Source organism: Sebastes umbrosus, chromosome 14, assembly GCF_015220745.1.
Source record: "Sebastes umbrosus isolate fSebUmb1 chromosome 14, fSebUmb1.pri, whole genome shotgun sequence".
In the NCBI taxonomy this organism is placed as follows: Eukaryota; Metazoa; Chordata; class Actinopteri; order Perciformes; family Sebastidae; genus Sebastes; species Sebastes umbrosus.
Genome location: NC_051282.1, coordinates 15,443,430 through 15,460,792, shown reverse-complemented (window position 1 = coordinate 15,460,792; position 17,363 = coordinate 15,443,430). Strand labels below are relative to the sequence as shown.

General features: G+C 37.9%; 1 protein-coding gene across 4 annotated transcripts; it reads right to left on the bottom strand.

Moving 5' to 3' along the window:
- Nucleotides 1–365: 365 nt before the first annotated feature.
- On the bottom strand, nt 366–15,698 carry map2k4a (mitogen-activated protein kinase kinase 4a). 4 transcript variants are annotated; one of them, XM_037792205.1, is made up of 13 exons: nt 15,189–15,698; nt 13,604–13,639; nt 12,611–12,643; nt 9,001–9,103; nt 8,734–8,908; nt 8,534–8,653; nt 8,325–8,444; nt 8,190–8,241; nt 7,971–8,098; nt 3,117–3,194; nt 2,161–2,309; nt 1,887–1,932; nt 366–1,155 (listed from the first exon to the last, which is right to left on the bottom strand). In XM_037792205.1, the coding sequence occupies exons 1-13, from the start codon at nt 15,355–15,357 to the stop codon at nt 1,042–1,044; spliced, it is 1,323 nt and encodes a 440-aa protein (XP_037648133.1). In that variant the 5' UTR covers nt 15,358–15,698; the 3' UTR covers nt 366–1,041. The 4 variants fall into 4 exon arrangements, with proteins under 4 accessions (XP_037648133.1, XP_037648135.1, XP_037648134.1 ...); XM_037792207.1 differs by lacking the exon at nt 12,611–12,643 and having other exon boundaries at nt 9,001–9,091; XM_037792206.1 differs by lacking the exon at nt 12,611–12,643 and having other exon boundaries at nt 15,189–15,697.
- Between the last annotated feature and the right edge of the window lie 1,665 nt (nt 15,699–17,363).

Here is a 17,363-nt window from a genome sequence, read left to right as displayed (position 1 = left end):
TCATCATTTATTAGTTTTATTTCATATTAATAATCTGAATCTACAAAGGTGTATTTAAGGTGCAATGAGCCATGTGACAATAATGTAAGTGTCCACATACTTTTGGCCTAGTACACACTTTTTTATCCCTCTGGCTGTGTAGTAACACACTGAGTCATCAGAAATTTAGTCAAATGCTTTGTCATACAGCAGCCCAGAGTTTATCAAATTAATAAGACTGAATATGTATTTTTGTCTTTACTTATTGTTCTAGATGGAATAACCAGATGTGCATCAGGACCACACGCAGCATCAGATTAAGAATACACAGATATAAAACCCCCATATACTCATGTTCAACCCATTCAAAGAAAAGAGAAGACACATTTCCTTTCTCCCTCTTTATTCGTATATCAGCATATAGTCCACTGCACAGTGAGGACAGCAGCCACTCAGACTGGACTGCAGGTCTAACATGATTCTGACCACCGACACGTTTTAACGGCTTTATACCCAGAGAAGCAAAGTTCCATTAAGATACCAAACACAATGCTTTCAGTTACGTACATGGAAGAGGTGGGACAATTCACAAAGAGCATGATTCCAGTATGTTGAAGAATCTCCAAATCAAATACTCCACATGATTTTGGTTCTATAAATACAAGTTATTTTTATTTTTTTTTCTTAAATCACTGAACTAACCACTGAGATGTGTCCTCATTAAGATGAGTCAAGACCATATGATTTGATTGCTTCAGCTGCTATTATACTTACATGACGTCGTGCGTCTGTGTGTGTGTGTGTTTTGTGAACAAGAGAGAAACAGAAGTGTTGATATATTATACAGACATGACTGAAATGAACACCACTTTTATTGCAGATGGTGTTTTTTTTTTCTTTTTAGGCTTTACAATTCTCTTTTTTTTAACACTGCAATAAGGGGACCAAGCAAATTTACACAAGGATTTCTTTTGTTTACTTTGTTGTCTTTTTTTTTCTTTATGCATTTATTGTTGCAGACTGGTGTATATTTAATGGATGTATTCCTGTCTTGTCCCGCTATCAGTCCATATACATCGGTGAGCTGGGAGACGCCGGCATCTGATCCATGAGCCTGCACACGTAACTAGCGACATCGACTGAGCGCTCCTCGTACATCTGAATGAACGGATCTTTCTGGAGTGGACAAAAGAAAAAAGTCGAGTTATACGTCAATACAAACGTGTGATATTACGTTCACTAAAAGTGTTTGTTTTTGCCGCTGACAGGCTCAGATTGTTATTATAAGTGTCTGACAACTTTATGGAAAGGACCCTACAGAGAAATAAAACCTATTTCTCATCTTTCTCTTGATCTGGTCTGTTTGTTATTGTGTCCAAGTCCCACTCAAGGAGAAGCTTCGTTGTGAAATCTGAATATCTGTATACTCTGGCTCAAGTAAATACGGGTGGCCATCGAATTCAAAGACCTCATCTACATTGTGGAAATCATCTAAATATTCAGCCATGACATTGAAAGTCTTTTAGATAACACTAAGCTACTCTTTCTGCACTCCAACACAACAAACTCTCACGTTTCCACCATGGATGTATTCCACTACTCCACCGTTGTCTTCCGGCAACACGTCAACTCGTCGGATTTCAGATCGAGACTTCTCTTTGAGCGAGACTCTTTCAATAATGTCAGACACTTATAATAACAATCAGAGCCTGTCATGGCAAAAACAAGCACTTTTAGTGGACGTCTACAGAGTTCCCTCTCAATACTGGACCAATTTCAGAAATTGTTGTCCGCATTAGTCCCTTAGACACAGGCTGAAAAATACCAAAGTTTAAAACATGTAAAGCCTTCATTTGGTACTTTATGAGTGTAAACAGAGAGGCCAGTAGCCTTCATGATGAACTCACCAGTAGCTCTTTGTACTTTGGCCTTTTGGACTCGTCCTTTGTAAGGCTTGAGAAAGGATGAAAAGTAAAAAGTGTTAAAAGGAGAAGGATGCAGTGCAGCCATTTGTCCACCAGGGGGACAGAAGAGCAAGCAGCAGCTGAACACCTCTACTACAGCCAACTACTAACAGGTTTGATTTCAAGACATTAGAGCATCCTAAACATTCAACACCGTCTTTTTCCATTTTTAGAACTGTAACATATTGCTGATGCGTTCCCAGCAGTGTTTCCTTACCACACGTTGACAAAGGAGATGAATTTGGGAGAGAAGCGCCTCTCCTCCGAGTTGCTGAGCTGCGGCGGGTCTCCTCTCACCACCTGGGTCAACTGGTCAAACACACTGTTCCACTTTGGGTAAGGGAACCTCCCAGTGGCCAGCTCATACTGAAACACAGACGAGAACAGGGTCAGGGCAAACTGGTGTTTTAAAACTACAAATCAGGTGTGAAATAACATTAGAAGGAAATAAATACACCTTTTCCAAAGTCAAATTCAAGCACCTTTCAAGGTGCATTTTCAAGCTTTTCCAGCACCTTACAGCTGTGGTAAATGACATACGGTGCATACTGTATAGAAAGTACACTGATTATTTCACTTCTTCATCTCATCTTATTGTGCTATAAACAACCAAAATTATGTTTCGTGACAAATTAAAAGGAAAACACGACAACGTTTTATGTTTTAAAATGAGTCAGCGGTTTGTAAGTAGACTTGGCATCCTATAATAACCTGACAGAGCCAGTATAAAACAATCAATCACTAGACAAATAACTGAAAATGTGCAGCGGGTAGGCAGTCAATCGGCTTCTTGAGCCTTTTTCAATAAACTCGCTACAAAATATTGTGCAAATCAGAACAAATCAACTGGAGTTGACGTAGTAAGAGCCCTTCATCTCCTTTCAGCAGTGACCACCTCCACTAACATCATAAAAGAATAATATAAAAAACATTAACCATCTGGGGAAAAAGAGCAGAGCTGCTATTTCTCACAGTTAATGCATAAATTATTCATTCATCACTGAATGTGTAGTGTCCCACTTTCATGGGAGAAACTATGTGATGTCCAACTGTATTCATCAAAGCATACACGATGGGTACAAAAATCACATACTACGAAATGTAAATACTGAACAATAGGACTTCGATGCTTTTTATTAACTTGGTATAATTTCTATTATGTGTGAGACTCACCAGTGTGATCCCCAAACTCCAGACGTCTGAGCGGACGTCGTAGCCTTGCCTGGACGCGCTGGGGTCTATTCGCTCTGGCTGAGAATCAGACAGGAAACAGATTCAAATTTGACTTTAGTAAAGATTTTTTTTACATATCCTGAAAACCCATGTGTGCTTTCTGGTGTGACCAGGATGATACAGTTTGTGCAGGAAAGAGAAGAAATTTCAGGAAATATTACCACCAATATGTGCTTGTGGCAAAAAGACGCTTTAAATCAAGTCAGCAAAGTACATTATTACTGAAATGGAGCTTCAGAAAGCGCTTCAGTTTGACAGTTTTTCAGTTCAACTCTGTGCTTTACTGATACAAACATTAGTGGGATAAGAAGAGAACAATTGAAAAATATGCTCACAAGAACATTTGATACCAAGAAAGTAGAAGTAATATTTGAGTGAATAAGCCTATAAATCTCCAGTCACTCTACATTACATTATGACTCATCTAAAATGTCACATAAACATCGACCGTCAAACTCCCACAGTGAGCACACACAGGACCCCCACTGACTGACTTTTACATCCCTGCACAACTGTACACTTTAAAAACAGCCACTTTAATAACATATTTTTATATATTCTTATATTGTTTCATATTTTATTGTAAATTTTATCTTTATTTTATATTACCTCTTTATACTTTTGCACTGTTTATTGTTATGCACCAAGTCAAATTCTTCATATGAGCAAACCTACTTGGCAATAAACCGTTTCCGATTCTGATTTACTAACTATTTATATATTAACGTACACAATAACATTACTGCAGGACTTATAAACTAGAGTAATATAGATGTAATAAATAAGGATAGTGATTAATGAGATTGTCGTGTTTCGGCTCCAGTCTTGAAGGGCTGCTATAAGTTTTACTAACCACAAGATGTCACTGTGCATGTTGAAATCTTCTCAGCATCAACAGAAAGAAAGCTCCTCAAGGCTTCATCTGCCATCACTAGAAAACTCTTAAACACTTTACACAGTACAAAGCTGCAGGTAAACAGCTTGTGTGAATCTTTCAGGATCTCATATTTCTATATTCAGTACATAGTTGTGCTGATTTCAGGATCTCATCCAGTCCGCTGCGCGCTAATAAAGACGATGTGTGTGTGTATAAGATTATGGAGGTTATATATTTGAAAAGGTTTTATCAACTAATTGCAATAATGTAAACACACAAAGGCATTTATTCATGCTGAACTTGCGCAAATAATCACTTTTTGCTAAAAAGTTTTCTGTATTCCTCAGTGACTGTAAGAATAACAACTTCAAATTATACAAAAAATAAAAATTTTACATAGATAAAATTGTACTCAATAACACTGTAAACCTGGTATTTTGTGTGAGTTTTCAACAAATTAGACAATAATGCTTGAAACAGCTTTGACTATCTAGGCTCTCAATTTTTAGAAGCTGTGAATCGATTCAGAATTAAAGCTGCAACTATTAATCGATAAGTTGTCAACTATTTAATTAATCGCAAACTATTTTGATAAACGATTAAATGGTTTGAATAATCTTTTAAGAAAAGAAATTCAAAATTCTCTGATTCCAGCTACTTAAATGTGAATATTTTCTGGTTTCTTTACTCCTCTATGACAGTAAACTGAATATCTTTGAGTTGTGGACAAAACAAGACATTTGAGGATGTCATCTTGGGCTTTGGGAAACACTGGTCGACATTTTTCACCATTTTATAACCAAACAACTAATCGATTAATCAAGAAAATAATGGACGGATTAATCAACAATGAAAATAATTGTTAGTCTTAGCCCTATTCAGAATCTTAGAAGATAGGAATCTAGATTCTTACACTTACCGATTTTACTACTTATCATGCATAAGAGGAGTTTTATGATGTGGAAAGTGTTTCATTTTAAAGCCCATGTGGGAACCTGAAATGTTTTTTTTTTAGTTCCAGACTGCTTAATAAGAAGGAAAACAGGTGTTCGTGCCCAAACTAGGTCAAAACAAAGCCACTGCTCAACAAACTCGCCCCTAAGAATACCAAGACAGCTCATCACCTCTGGACATGTTTTCACCTGCACAACAAGATGCCATCAGCTCTCCAGCTCACACATGAGCAGCATGATCCCTCAATGCTGCATCACAAGATCACTTCTATCATTCACAACCTCCCCTCCTGTTCAAACCACAGAACAGACGTGGTGATGAAGTGTGTCCGAGCCTCTGCTGTGCAGAGAGGAGGAAGCACCTCGCTGGCCCATTTACAGGCCTGATTTAGATGCTGATGTCACCCAGCAGAGTGGGACAGTCTGTGCTGCTGCAGCAACGATGGGTTTTTATTATGGAGCAGCAGCTGACTTGCTGCAGAGAGCCCGCGCACATCTGCCAAGTACACTGCAAGTGTTTAGTCTCCACGAGCAAATACATTAGAGAGGAAACGTTTAATCATCAATTAATATATTTCTAAGTTCCAGCTTCTCCAATGTGAGGATTTCTGTCTCTTATCACTACAAACTGAATTTCTTTGTTTGTTTTTTAATGCGGTTAAAACTAAATAATCAACTAGAAGGTGACGCTTTGGGCTCTGGATGCTCTGATGAGCATTTGTCCTCATTTTATAGACTAAATAATTATTTTTTTACTCAAAATAATGAAAGTAATTCTTAGTTGCAGCTCTAAACTGCCAAATTTTATCATAACCATGACTAGAACTGCAACGATTAGTTGTCTAGTTGATCGACAGAAAAATAATCGCCAACTATTTTGATAATGGAATAATCGCTAGAGTAATATTTCATGCAAAAATGTCAGAAAATGCTGTTTTCAGCCTCTCAAATATGGAGATTTCCTGCTCTTCTCTGTTTTATATCATATTAAAGTGCATATCTTTGGGTTCTGGACAGAACAAGACATTTTAAAGACATCATTTTGGACTTTGAGACTCTAAACGTTTAATCGATTTATCTAGAAAATAGTCGGTAGATTAATCGATAGTGAAATTAATCGTTGGTTGCAGCCCTTACAGCCAAATATCATCATAACCATGACCACCAAGAGTTGTGAATAAAAGCTACTGATTCTGTAAAATCTAAATTCCTCATGCATCCAACTAGGGCTGTCTTCAACCAAAGAAATTCTCAGTTGACTAACACTACAATTTTGTCGACTAATCGATTAGTTGATTTAAATCGATAGATTTGTGAAACGGAGTTTCTCCACAAAGAGTCACACAAAAGTACCACCTTAAATCTTGTGTTTAGCAGAGATGTGCTCATAAGTTTCTTACAAATAAGTCATTCAGCATGAAAAAAGCATAAAAAACGACTGATCGAGTAAAGAAATCTTAGTCGACTAAGACCTCAATGACCAATGAGTTGACTAATCGATGACGAGGGAGCAGCCCTACTTCCAACACGTGAATGTTGCCCGAGGTAAAGAGCACGTCGTCTACTTTCGTAGCCACATATCCAAACAATAAGTCAGGCTCCCCCAGCTCTTTTGAGGTCAGTTTTTCTACGTCATTAAACCTGCTGCAACCAGCAGCGCCGTGATCGAACACCTGGAGAGAAACAAGAAACTGGAGCCGAGATTCCTGCAGTCTGAGCTCACAGCTGTGGGAAGCTCCACGTCATGAATGAAGCTCCTGGCCTCGGCCTTTCACTGGCCAGTGTGTGTGTGTGTGTTTGTGTGTGTGAGAGGTGGTGTCGCTGGGTCGTGATAGTGCCTAACCAAATTTAGAATGGAAACTGCTGTGGAGAGACCGGGAGGGGGCTGAGAGGAGGAAGGGGGGATGTAACCCCACGACAGAAAATAACCTGGAGTGATGACGCCACGCTGAGATCACCTCACTGAACTGCCAGACATTTGCTGCTCTTCAATTATGCACTCGTGTATTTACACACAACAAACACACACACACAGAGGATGCTCACCAAACACACGGTCTCATTAACAAGCAGTAGAGATAGTGAGAACAAAACGATTATTTAATTAGCATTCAGCTTCTAAAATGTGAGGATTTGCTGCTTTTCATCATTTTAAATAATTGTAATTGAATATCTTTGGATGAATTGTGATGACACTTAATCGATGAATCTATTAATACTTGTCTTTTTATTAAAGGGGAACTCCACCTATTCTATCCATCAAGATTTGTCATTATTACACATCAAGTTTATCTGTCGTGGAAACTCAGCCTGTGGAAATAGATGCATAAATGTACTTCTGTGGCTGTGAAGGAACTTCCTAAAACGTGAAAGAAAATAACCCTGATGATGTCAGAGTGATGTCATCAGGGTTATGTCACTTCAGGCTTGGACATTTCCAATTTTTTTTAAACAGAAAACCTGAGTTACAAACTTACATTAATCATTACGTACTATATATTAAATATATTATTGATGTTTATATTTTAGCCCTATATTTTAACTTGCACTATTTTATGTCTCATTTTGATTTTACTTGTGTTATTTTCCTGTTTTATGTACATATTTAATGAGCCGAGTTGACTTGATGTCCCCTTTTCTAACAGGTCTTAGTCAAGGATGACTCATCAAGATTTATCTATCAAAATATAACCGCTGTCTGGTGTCAGCAGACGAGTCAGACGCCCTGATTCATATCCCTATCCTATTTGTTGCAGAAGGAACATTTAAGAGAGTCTCACTGTCCCTTTGCACTACGAGATCTTTAAGATGAGTTCCACAATTGAGTTTTTTTGTTTTCGTTTTAGTCCTGTTGGTGTAAACACAAAGTCTTACAATCTACCACAGACACTTTTTGATTGATTTCAGCATCTCAGCTCTTATCTCTCATGACGTCCACTACACCAACAGCTCGGTGTTACTTACTGCCATGTACGGTCTGCAGCCGGCATCTCTGGTTTTGGCGATGGAGTCCACCAGCTGACCGCTGATGCCAAAGTCACACAGCTTTATGTTGCCGTTCCTGTCCAGGAGGATGTTTGACGGCTTAATGTCTGATGGGAGGGTGAAGGGAAACGGGTGGTTAAACAGACGCCCCCAGAAGGTTGTACATAATTAGGATGATAAGATTAAGTTTCGTCTTACCTCTGTGTATTATTTTCAAGTTTTCTTTTAAGTGGTTAAGTGCCTTCACAGTCTGCAAAACACAGAGATGGTTTTAGCAGCAGGAGTCGAAAATCAGGCTTTGTTATTTTTGAAAAGTGGGACTCAAGAACTTACAGCTAATGTTATTTTCCCTAATATTTCCTCTGGAATCACGTCGTCTAATGAGCAGTATACAAATTTGTAAAATTTGTCTAACGAGGTAGCCATAAGTTCCATACAAATCCAACAGTCGCCCTAAAAACACAAGGAAGTCAATCATGAGTTGAGAGAAATTAAAGTATATCACTTTATTCCTGAGAATAATGAATGTGAGTGAATGTCACCTCTCTGAACAGAGCACCATAAAACTGCACGATGTAAGGACAGTCACTACTCCTCATGACCACGTCCAGGTCCATCAGCAGCTGCTTCTGCTCCTTCTCATCAACCGTTGACCGAATTCTCTGTGAAAAAAAACACGCAGAACAATCAAACACATGAACTCTGCACCTGGATGTCTACATATCGCAAAAAGGTAAATCACCTTGACCGCCATGATCTGGTTACTCGGCTTGTGCACCATCTTGTTGACGGAGCCGTAGGCCCCTCGGCCGATCTCGCCCAGATCCTTGAGATCCTCGGCGGTGAAGTCCCAGTGCTGCTCCGGGGAGATCTTCAACTTCCCTGATGACTCAATACTGTGTGTTCGCAGCCTCTCTCTGCCACAAAACCACAAGTGAGTGTAAAGAGACACAGACTAAATGTCATAACCCTAGATTTATCTGACAACAGACGAAGGTTTTTTACTCACATGTGCGGGTTTTGAAAGGGCGGCCCGGCCGTGTTCAGTGTGAATCTAGTCGTGGGTTTGATCGGAGGGTTGGCAAAGTTCAGCTTCAGAGCTTTGCGTTTACCTGAACGGGAGAAAAGAAGAAACGGTAACGTGATAAGATCTTAAAGGAAGCAGCACATGTTGAGGATTGAGACCAAAAGCAAACTCAGCCCACGTGAAAGGTCAGAATGTTAAACACAAACCATAAAATGAGATAACAGAGGGAGTGAGGAGACGAGAAATAAAGTCATACAAATTTACTCAAATCCTTTGAGTCATGCTTTCCATAAAACAAGTGGCAACTTCTGCATCACCATATATGGATGTTTTACTACATTAATTCCAAATTGGTTGTCATAGTTCCAAGAATATACTCACCTATGAGCCTGGGATAAATCTGGTGATTTCTTTATGTTTTACTATTGTTAACAAATCCCATAAAAAGACCAAAACCAACCCTGAAGGTAAAGCTGCAACGACTAATCGATTAGTTGTCAAATATTAAATTAATCGCAAACCATTTTGATGATTAATAAGAGTATTTTCTTTCTTTTAAGAGAAAAAAAGTCAAAATTCTCTGATTCCAGCTTCTTAAATGTGAATATTTTCTGGTTTCTTTACTCCTCTACGACAGTAAACTGAATATCTTTGAGTTGTGAATATCTTTTGAGTCCGGTGACACCTCACAGTGTCACTGGGTGACACGTTCCTTCATCACCATGAACACACACTGTAGTTTATTATGGCTCAATCCAACATACACCGTCCTGCTGCCACTAATACTCACTAGAGCACCACATGTGGATTAATCCGCTGCTGAAAATAGTCACCAACAAATGCACTATTTCCTCCTGTTTGATTCCTAAAAATAGTCTCAGTAATTTCCTAAAACAGCTGTTCACTGTAGTTTTGTTATCAAATTATAAATTTGTGGGGTGTTTTTTATTTTATTTTAGTTTATTTCAGTCAGTTTTCAACTTTTACAACCCAAATACACATATAAAAGATATTAAAAACAATAAGTAATTACTTTTTAATAGTGACAAACCAAAGCAACTTTATGTTGACTGAAAAGGTGTAGGCTTATTACACTTAACCTTTTTATATTCATTATTTTGTACACTTCTCATGACATTTATACACTGAAAATGAAAGAAACAAAATAAAATATACATATATTAAATATACCCCAAATGTCCCAAACAAAAGTTCATATACACATTAGTGTTCATACCTGTTTCACATTTGATAATCATCTTATTTTTAAATATTTTCTAAATCAATTTAGTGTATTTCACATTTTCATTGTCAAAACTATTCCACAAATGAATAATAATACATTTAGATTTATGTCTTCAGTAGGAACCGGTGGGTCACAGAGAGACAAACACATCAGTAATTTTGGTCTTTTTATGGGATTTATAAGAAAAATGTAGAATAACACCTCTAACATGTATTGCTACTATACTTTATATTACTCACCATTTCTAGAATTAATAGCTGCTGTTCTTTACTTTTTTAATACTTACTATATAACCTGCTCTCTGATTTGCAATATGATGATTATGACAGTTCATCTCAGTGTATAAGTTGTCAAATCACCCAAACCTGTCTTATTCTGGTGTCACCTGTTCAGCAGCATCCTAATTCAGCTCATCATCATCTAAAGATTTCAGTACAACTAAAATAAAACCAGTTTCTTACAGTCATATCTCTGAATATTTGATGCAGAAACAGAAACGTTACGTAGCATGCTGCTAAAATCCCAAACACCCACATTCACAGAGCACACACACCAACCCACACATGGACATAACATAAAGAGAAAACACTAATATGTGACATGCTCCTCAAGGCCAACTGCTTTGATTTCACCTTGAATCGTAGGACAGCGCTCCACGCTCGCTCCACCCAAAATACCACAAGAATGCGTGCGCCTGAATTCCAATCAGCACGAATGCGAAAACATCACTTGAAACTGTGGAGTGTGTGTACCTTGTCTCAACAAGCAAGTGCTATGCTGAGGTGCACCCATGCCAATAAAAAAAAAAAAAAAAAAAGACAAACCGGTTGAAGGTAATGTGACAACACTACAGGCACTACTTTTGCTTGTTAGTTGCACTCTGAAAACCAGTGAGGTAGAGCTTCCATTATAGGAATTAATTGGGGGATTTTATTAATTAATTAATGAGAACAGGGTGTTTCTTTAGTTGGGAGGACTCTTCTATCACACTGAGGAAGGACAGACGGGTGAATTCAGTTCAGAGGATCTTTAAATATCAATGGAAGCTCTGAATTTTAGGCTTGTGCCGATGAGAACAAATACAACTTACCTGCTATTGTTTTTGACAAGAAGTTGCTTAATCAGCAGGACACTAAACTGCACTTTTTAGGCAGCATATTAAAGGATAACTGCAGTATTTTTCAACCTGTTTCAACCATGTGTCTAACTGACTAATAGGGACAACAATTTCTGAAATCGGTCCAGTATTGAGGGATAACGCTGTAACCGGCAGCGGCTAAACGAGCTGCGAGGGCAAGTGAGCAGCGTCAATGTCACTAAAGGTGTTTGTTCCTACCACTGGCAGGCTCGGATTGTTATTCTGACAACATTAGGGAAAGGACCCTAAAGAGATATACTGAAATTGGTCGAGTATTGAGGGAGAGCGCTGTAGACGGTAGCTTCACAGGCTGCAACATGGTGCAAGCTGGCATAAATCCACACTGCTACGTTTTCGACGATCTCGGTCCAGAGCTTGTTAGGGCCGTTTCAGAATTAATCTCCGTCCATATACTACCACCATGACTATTCACGCATGCCGGTGTAAACAGGAAGCAGCGCTGGACACGGGAATTGATGCAAAGCGTGCAAATATTAGTTTGCCTCTTGTGCACGGAGGCAATAGTAGCAATATAAAATGCAGAATTTAACTGCACAACAGCTGCTAGCATAGACAACAAGGTCAGCAACGCTTCGTTATCCATGTTGAAACTAACCGCTGGTGGTTAAAGGTTTATGTAATAGGGATGTGACGAATCAGGGAAGGACACGTCATGATTGATAAGATCCAATCAAGAAGCGAATGTGAGTGTCTGCGTCATCGTTTTCAAAAGGTCTGTCCAGTTCAGACTAAATCGCAACTCCGGAGTTTTAAAATAATTAAAACGCCCTTGGCAGTGTAGCAGCTGCTGGTTGCAGCACTCGCCCTCTATACTGGATCAATTTCAGAAATTGCTGTCCCCATTAGTCAGTTAGACATGTAGAAATAGGGTCCAGGTTGAAAAATGCTGAAGTTACCCTTTAATTCTGCAGTAGGTAGTTGATGTGAAAAACATAGTGATGTATTAAACCTCTTTGTAAAACTAATTAAAAAATCCATAAATGCAGGTGTGCGACAAGCTGCAGCTTTATCCCGTTATCATTGAAAGCACTCATCTTTTAGCTACCGGCACAAGCCTACTTGAACCCATCAGAAGTCTTGACTTGGATTAGTTGAGAACAGCAGGACAGACTCCCCCATACCAGACTGTCAGGCGGAAACAAAGGGATGAGAACTGTTGGTGCTGAAGCAAAAGAGGTTTGGCTTACTTGGGGGAGCTCCAGACAGGTTTATCTGAAACCCTAGAGGTGAGAAGACAGCTTTTATTTTCTTCATATTTCACCTTCACTTTGCCAGCTTGTTGGCTGCTTTGTTAGTTAGACCTAATGTTACCACCCTCTTCCAAAAATCACCTCCTGCTGCAATAAAAAAAAAAGGCGTCCGTTTCACCCAACAAACAGGAATCCTGCAGTTTCAGGGTCGACAAATAATCACAGAAATTGGCCTTGCTTTGCTAACATGTCAAGCATATCTATCACAGGTCAAATGCATCATCTGGAATGCATTAGCATGCATTTATGAAACAACTACGAGCACTTGGTGAGGTATGGTTGTGTGTCAGTCAGAGTAACAGCAAATGAAGGAGGGCAAAAATGAACTGCAGATGAAACAAAAAATAAAAGGATCTAAAAGTGAGTTATGAATTACCATCATGAAAAAACACATTACAGTTTATTAAACATTTTCTTGGGACAGCTCACCATCATTCAGCATCATGTCAGGAGTTAGGAATCATTAGTTAGCAGCAGTAAGGTAAAAGGTGAAATGTGGTCAGGGAAATGTGAATAAAAGCACAGGATTACACAACAGGGCTAAGTACCAGATAGCTGATAAACTGTGATTATAGAATCAAATAAATCAAAGCCTATACTGTTAGGATTAATTAAAGTAGCATCTCCTTCTTTATAAAGAGGGAATATCAAATAAATAAACATGCAGCTCAGTTATAAGTCTAATTGTGTTGATTAATTAAACCATCAGGTGAAAGTTAAATCAAGAAATAAATCAACCAAAGTGCTACTATATGAACTATATTTAACATCAACATTCAGGACTGAACTAGTAGCTACAAACTTGATCAGAACTGTAGTTGTTTTCATGTATTTTGCTTGCATCATCTTTTATTAAGACTGAGCACTTTAATTGGATTACTACTCAAACTGCTTATTCTGCTCTATGAAGTCAATGGAGTGTGTAGCTACCTGTTTCACTCTGACATCTCCAGCAGGTGTTGGACTCTGAAAGTTAAAATGAGACATTGTTTTATGGAGAAATACAGCATTGTAAAGAGCATTTGGTTCAGTTGTGTATAGGGAATGAAGAGACTGCTTTAGATATTTCTGTAGACAAGCCCTTTAAAAGCAGAGCAGCTTCAGGTTTCACTGAGCATATACATGTACTCAGTGCATGATAATGTTGTAAAAGAATGGATGGAAGCCCATTAAACTTTACAATCAATTCAATTTGGTTTTCCATATTGCCATCTACATACATCCAACTTAACATGACATTGCATAATTTATTAAATGATGAAGCTATTTCGATAAATTCGGCATATTTAACACTAACATAGGTTGTCATTTATAAAGAAGTGCAATCCACTGTATTTGTGTGGAAGACACATGAAGCCTAATTTAGGGATAACATACGTCATTCAAGATTTAAGAGTTGCCATTTGCACCTAAAATAAGTGCATTGGAATTCTGAGCAGTTAACACCGAGTCAGCTTTCAGAAAAGAAAAAATGTAGAAAAGGCACAAGGTAATTACAGTACAAAATGAGTAGCACATTCAACTCAACACAATAAATAAATGAATTATTAAAATATAAAACGCCCTCAGTGTAGTAAATAAATAAACTAAACTATCCTCTGCATAGGAACAATACTATGATAATGAATGTCATGAATGTCAAGGGAGCTGCAATTCAAATGCATGATGACACACTGATTACATATATGCCGAATTGTACAACTTTACTGTTTGTAAGATTTAAAAAAGAAAAAAATTACAATTGGCTTTTATAACATATGTAGATATAGTCGCGAATTTATAATTGTCCATTTTTTAAACGGAGTTTGGTGGAAATTTTCGAACAGAATATATAATGTGACTGCAAAATGTCAAAAATGGTTAACACAAGGATGTTAAATGCATTTCATATGGAATAAGAAAATAATGCATTTGAAGCCTAAATTTAGGAATAACATACGTCATGAATGTCAAGGGAGATGCAATTCAAATGCATGATGACACACTGATTATATATATGCCGAATTGTACAACTTTACTGTTTGTATGATTTAAAATAGGAACAAATTACAATTTGCTTCTATAACATATGCACATGTAGTCGTGAATTTATAATTGTACATTTTTTGAATGGAGTCTGGCGAGATTTTTGCAAAATGTCAAAAATGGTAACAAGGATGTTAAATGCATTTCATATGGAATAAGAAAATAAATCCTATTAGTGACAATCAGTGCTTTTTTCTCTTAGGTAAGAGAATATGTTTTTCAGTCAATGATGACACACTGATTACATATATGCAGAATTGTACAACTTTACTGTTAAATGTCAAAATGGTAACAAGGATGCATTTCATATGGAAAAAGAAAATAATGCATTTTCCTATTAATAACAATCAGTGCTTTTTTCTCTAAGGGAAAACGCTGGTATAATATGTTTTTCAGTGCTGGGAGTAGCCTGAGCCTCCCACGGCTAGCCCTGCTAACATTAACCTTCACTGCAGCAGAACGAGAAGCACATCTCTTTCTCTTCACTCACCCTGCATGCTGCTCATCGTAGTGATGTGCTGAGTCTGGGTCTGGTGGTGGAGGTGTGGTGCAGATCCTGCGTTGTTGCTGCTGCTGCTGCTGCTGCTGCTGTTGTGGCTGCTCGATGTTGTTGAGTTGTTAGGGCTGTGAGTCGCCATTGTTGTGTGTTTGAATTCCATCAGCAGCAACCGGAGCTGCAATGCAGATAGATAGAAACACGGAGAGAGCAGCTTCACCCTTCACTCCCTGCTGCCACGGCAACTACTCACTCACTGACGGGGACTTCAGGGCGGAAAACACGACGGTAGATTAGTTTAAAATACGTTAAATTACTCAGGTTTTAAACGTTAAGAGCGTTAAATGTAGTAAGGGTTAACAAAAACACAAACAGCCAGCTAGGCTAGGCTAACTAAGCTGTGCTAGCAGGACTAGCCGAGAAGCTTTAAGACCCGCAATCAGCTGACCAAGTGACACTGACATGTCAACACCCACAGCGGCTCCACAGCGAACCACAAGCTAACAGCAGGTAGCCAGGACGAAGCAGGATGTGACGTTGTTTGTGTTTCAAAATAAAAGGGCAAGTCAAGGCAGCTTTATTTGTAGAGCACATTTCAGCAACAGGGCAATTTAAAGTGCTTTACATAAACATTCAAGAACATTGCGAGAAAGTGCAAAAGAAGCAGCATATTTGCCCACTCCCATGTTAATAAGAGTATTAAATACTTGACAAATCTCCCTTTAAGGTACATTTTGAACAGAAAAACAAATGTGCGATTAATCACGATTTACTATGGAAAATCATGCAATTAATTGTGATTAAATATTTTAATCAATTGAAAGCCCTAACAGTTACTAATTGCTTTTTACATAAAAAAACAACATATAATATGCTAACATGATATGATCTATCGCAGTACTATATTATTAACCCTCCTATTATCTTTGGGGTCAATTTGACCCCATTCAATTTTTAACGTCTCTAAATAAATGATTGACATCATTTTTTTTGCTTCATATTTAATGACTTTTCCTAATTTAATGGGGACAACTGGGTAAACATAAAATTAACATGATGATATGTTTTCAATGTCCTGTACACATGCTGTACGCATCGGTGTTCTTTGGGGTCAATTTGACCCCAGGCTGTTTTAGCTGTATAAAACATATCAGAAATATCAACATTTTACACACATTTGTTTTGGATGATATTGAGGTCACTATAACATGCAACTTTATAATCTTCAAAAAGCTTTAGGGCCCTAACCTAACATAACCATAACTGTAGTAGTGCGAGAACCACTGATAGTTCACACGACATGGGGGAGGGGAAACATTATTCTCGCGAGAACTTTGATATTTCCCCACACTTTGGGGGCGGCAAAATATGGTTCCGTGAAGATATTGATTTTATTTAAAGGGCTATTTAGGTAGTCAACAAACAAACATAAAGTATCTGACACATAAACTTGGGTAACAATTTTAATTATAATCATTTTCTGAAGGTTTAAATTGCTGGGGTCAAATTGACCCCAAGGATAAAAGATGTTAGTAAATTTGAAGGTAACAGGAGGGTTAAGACATAATCAAAACAGTTATAAAAACATTAAAGATTAGAAAATAAAAACAATAGTAGATAGTAGAAAAGACTCAAGATTTAACAATTTATACATTCTAAAGCTGAACCAGGTTGATGACAAACATCAAGAGTGAGTGGAAAATTCACAAGTGAGAAAGCCTCGTTGTTTTTCAGGACATCTGTGATGGAGACAATTGGGCCTTCCTCATGGAGCGTAGGGCTTTCTCTCTCAGGTGCTTCTCCAGGTCATCTAAGCTGTCATCTACTTCACTGTCTGATTCCTAAACGAAAAACAGCATGAAACACACGCCTCTCAACTTGCCACCTTTCTTGACTCTCCATCCTCCATAGATAGATAGTAACTTTATTGATCCCGAGGGAAATTCAAGTTTCCAGCATCACAGTTCCATAATGCAAAACATGTTAGTAAAAAGGTAGTCAAATAATTAATTTAAATGACCTTATATACTGCTGTGTATAATCATATATATTATTTGTTGATTATATTTTGTATTAACTATCTGAATCTGCAAAGTAACTACTAACTAATGTAGGGAAGTAAATAGTACAATATTTCCCTCTGAAATGTAAGGCAAGGCAAGGCAAGGC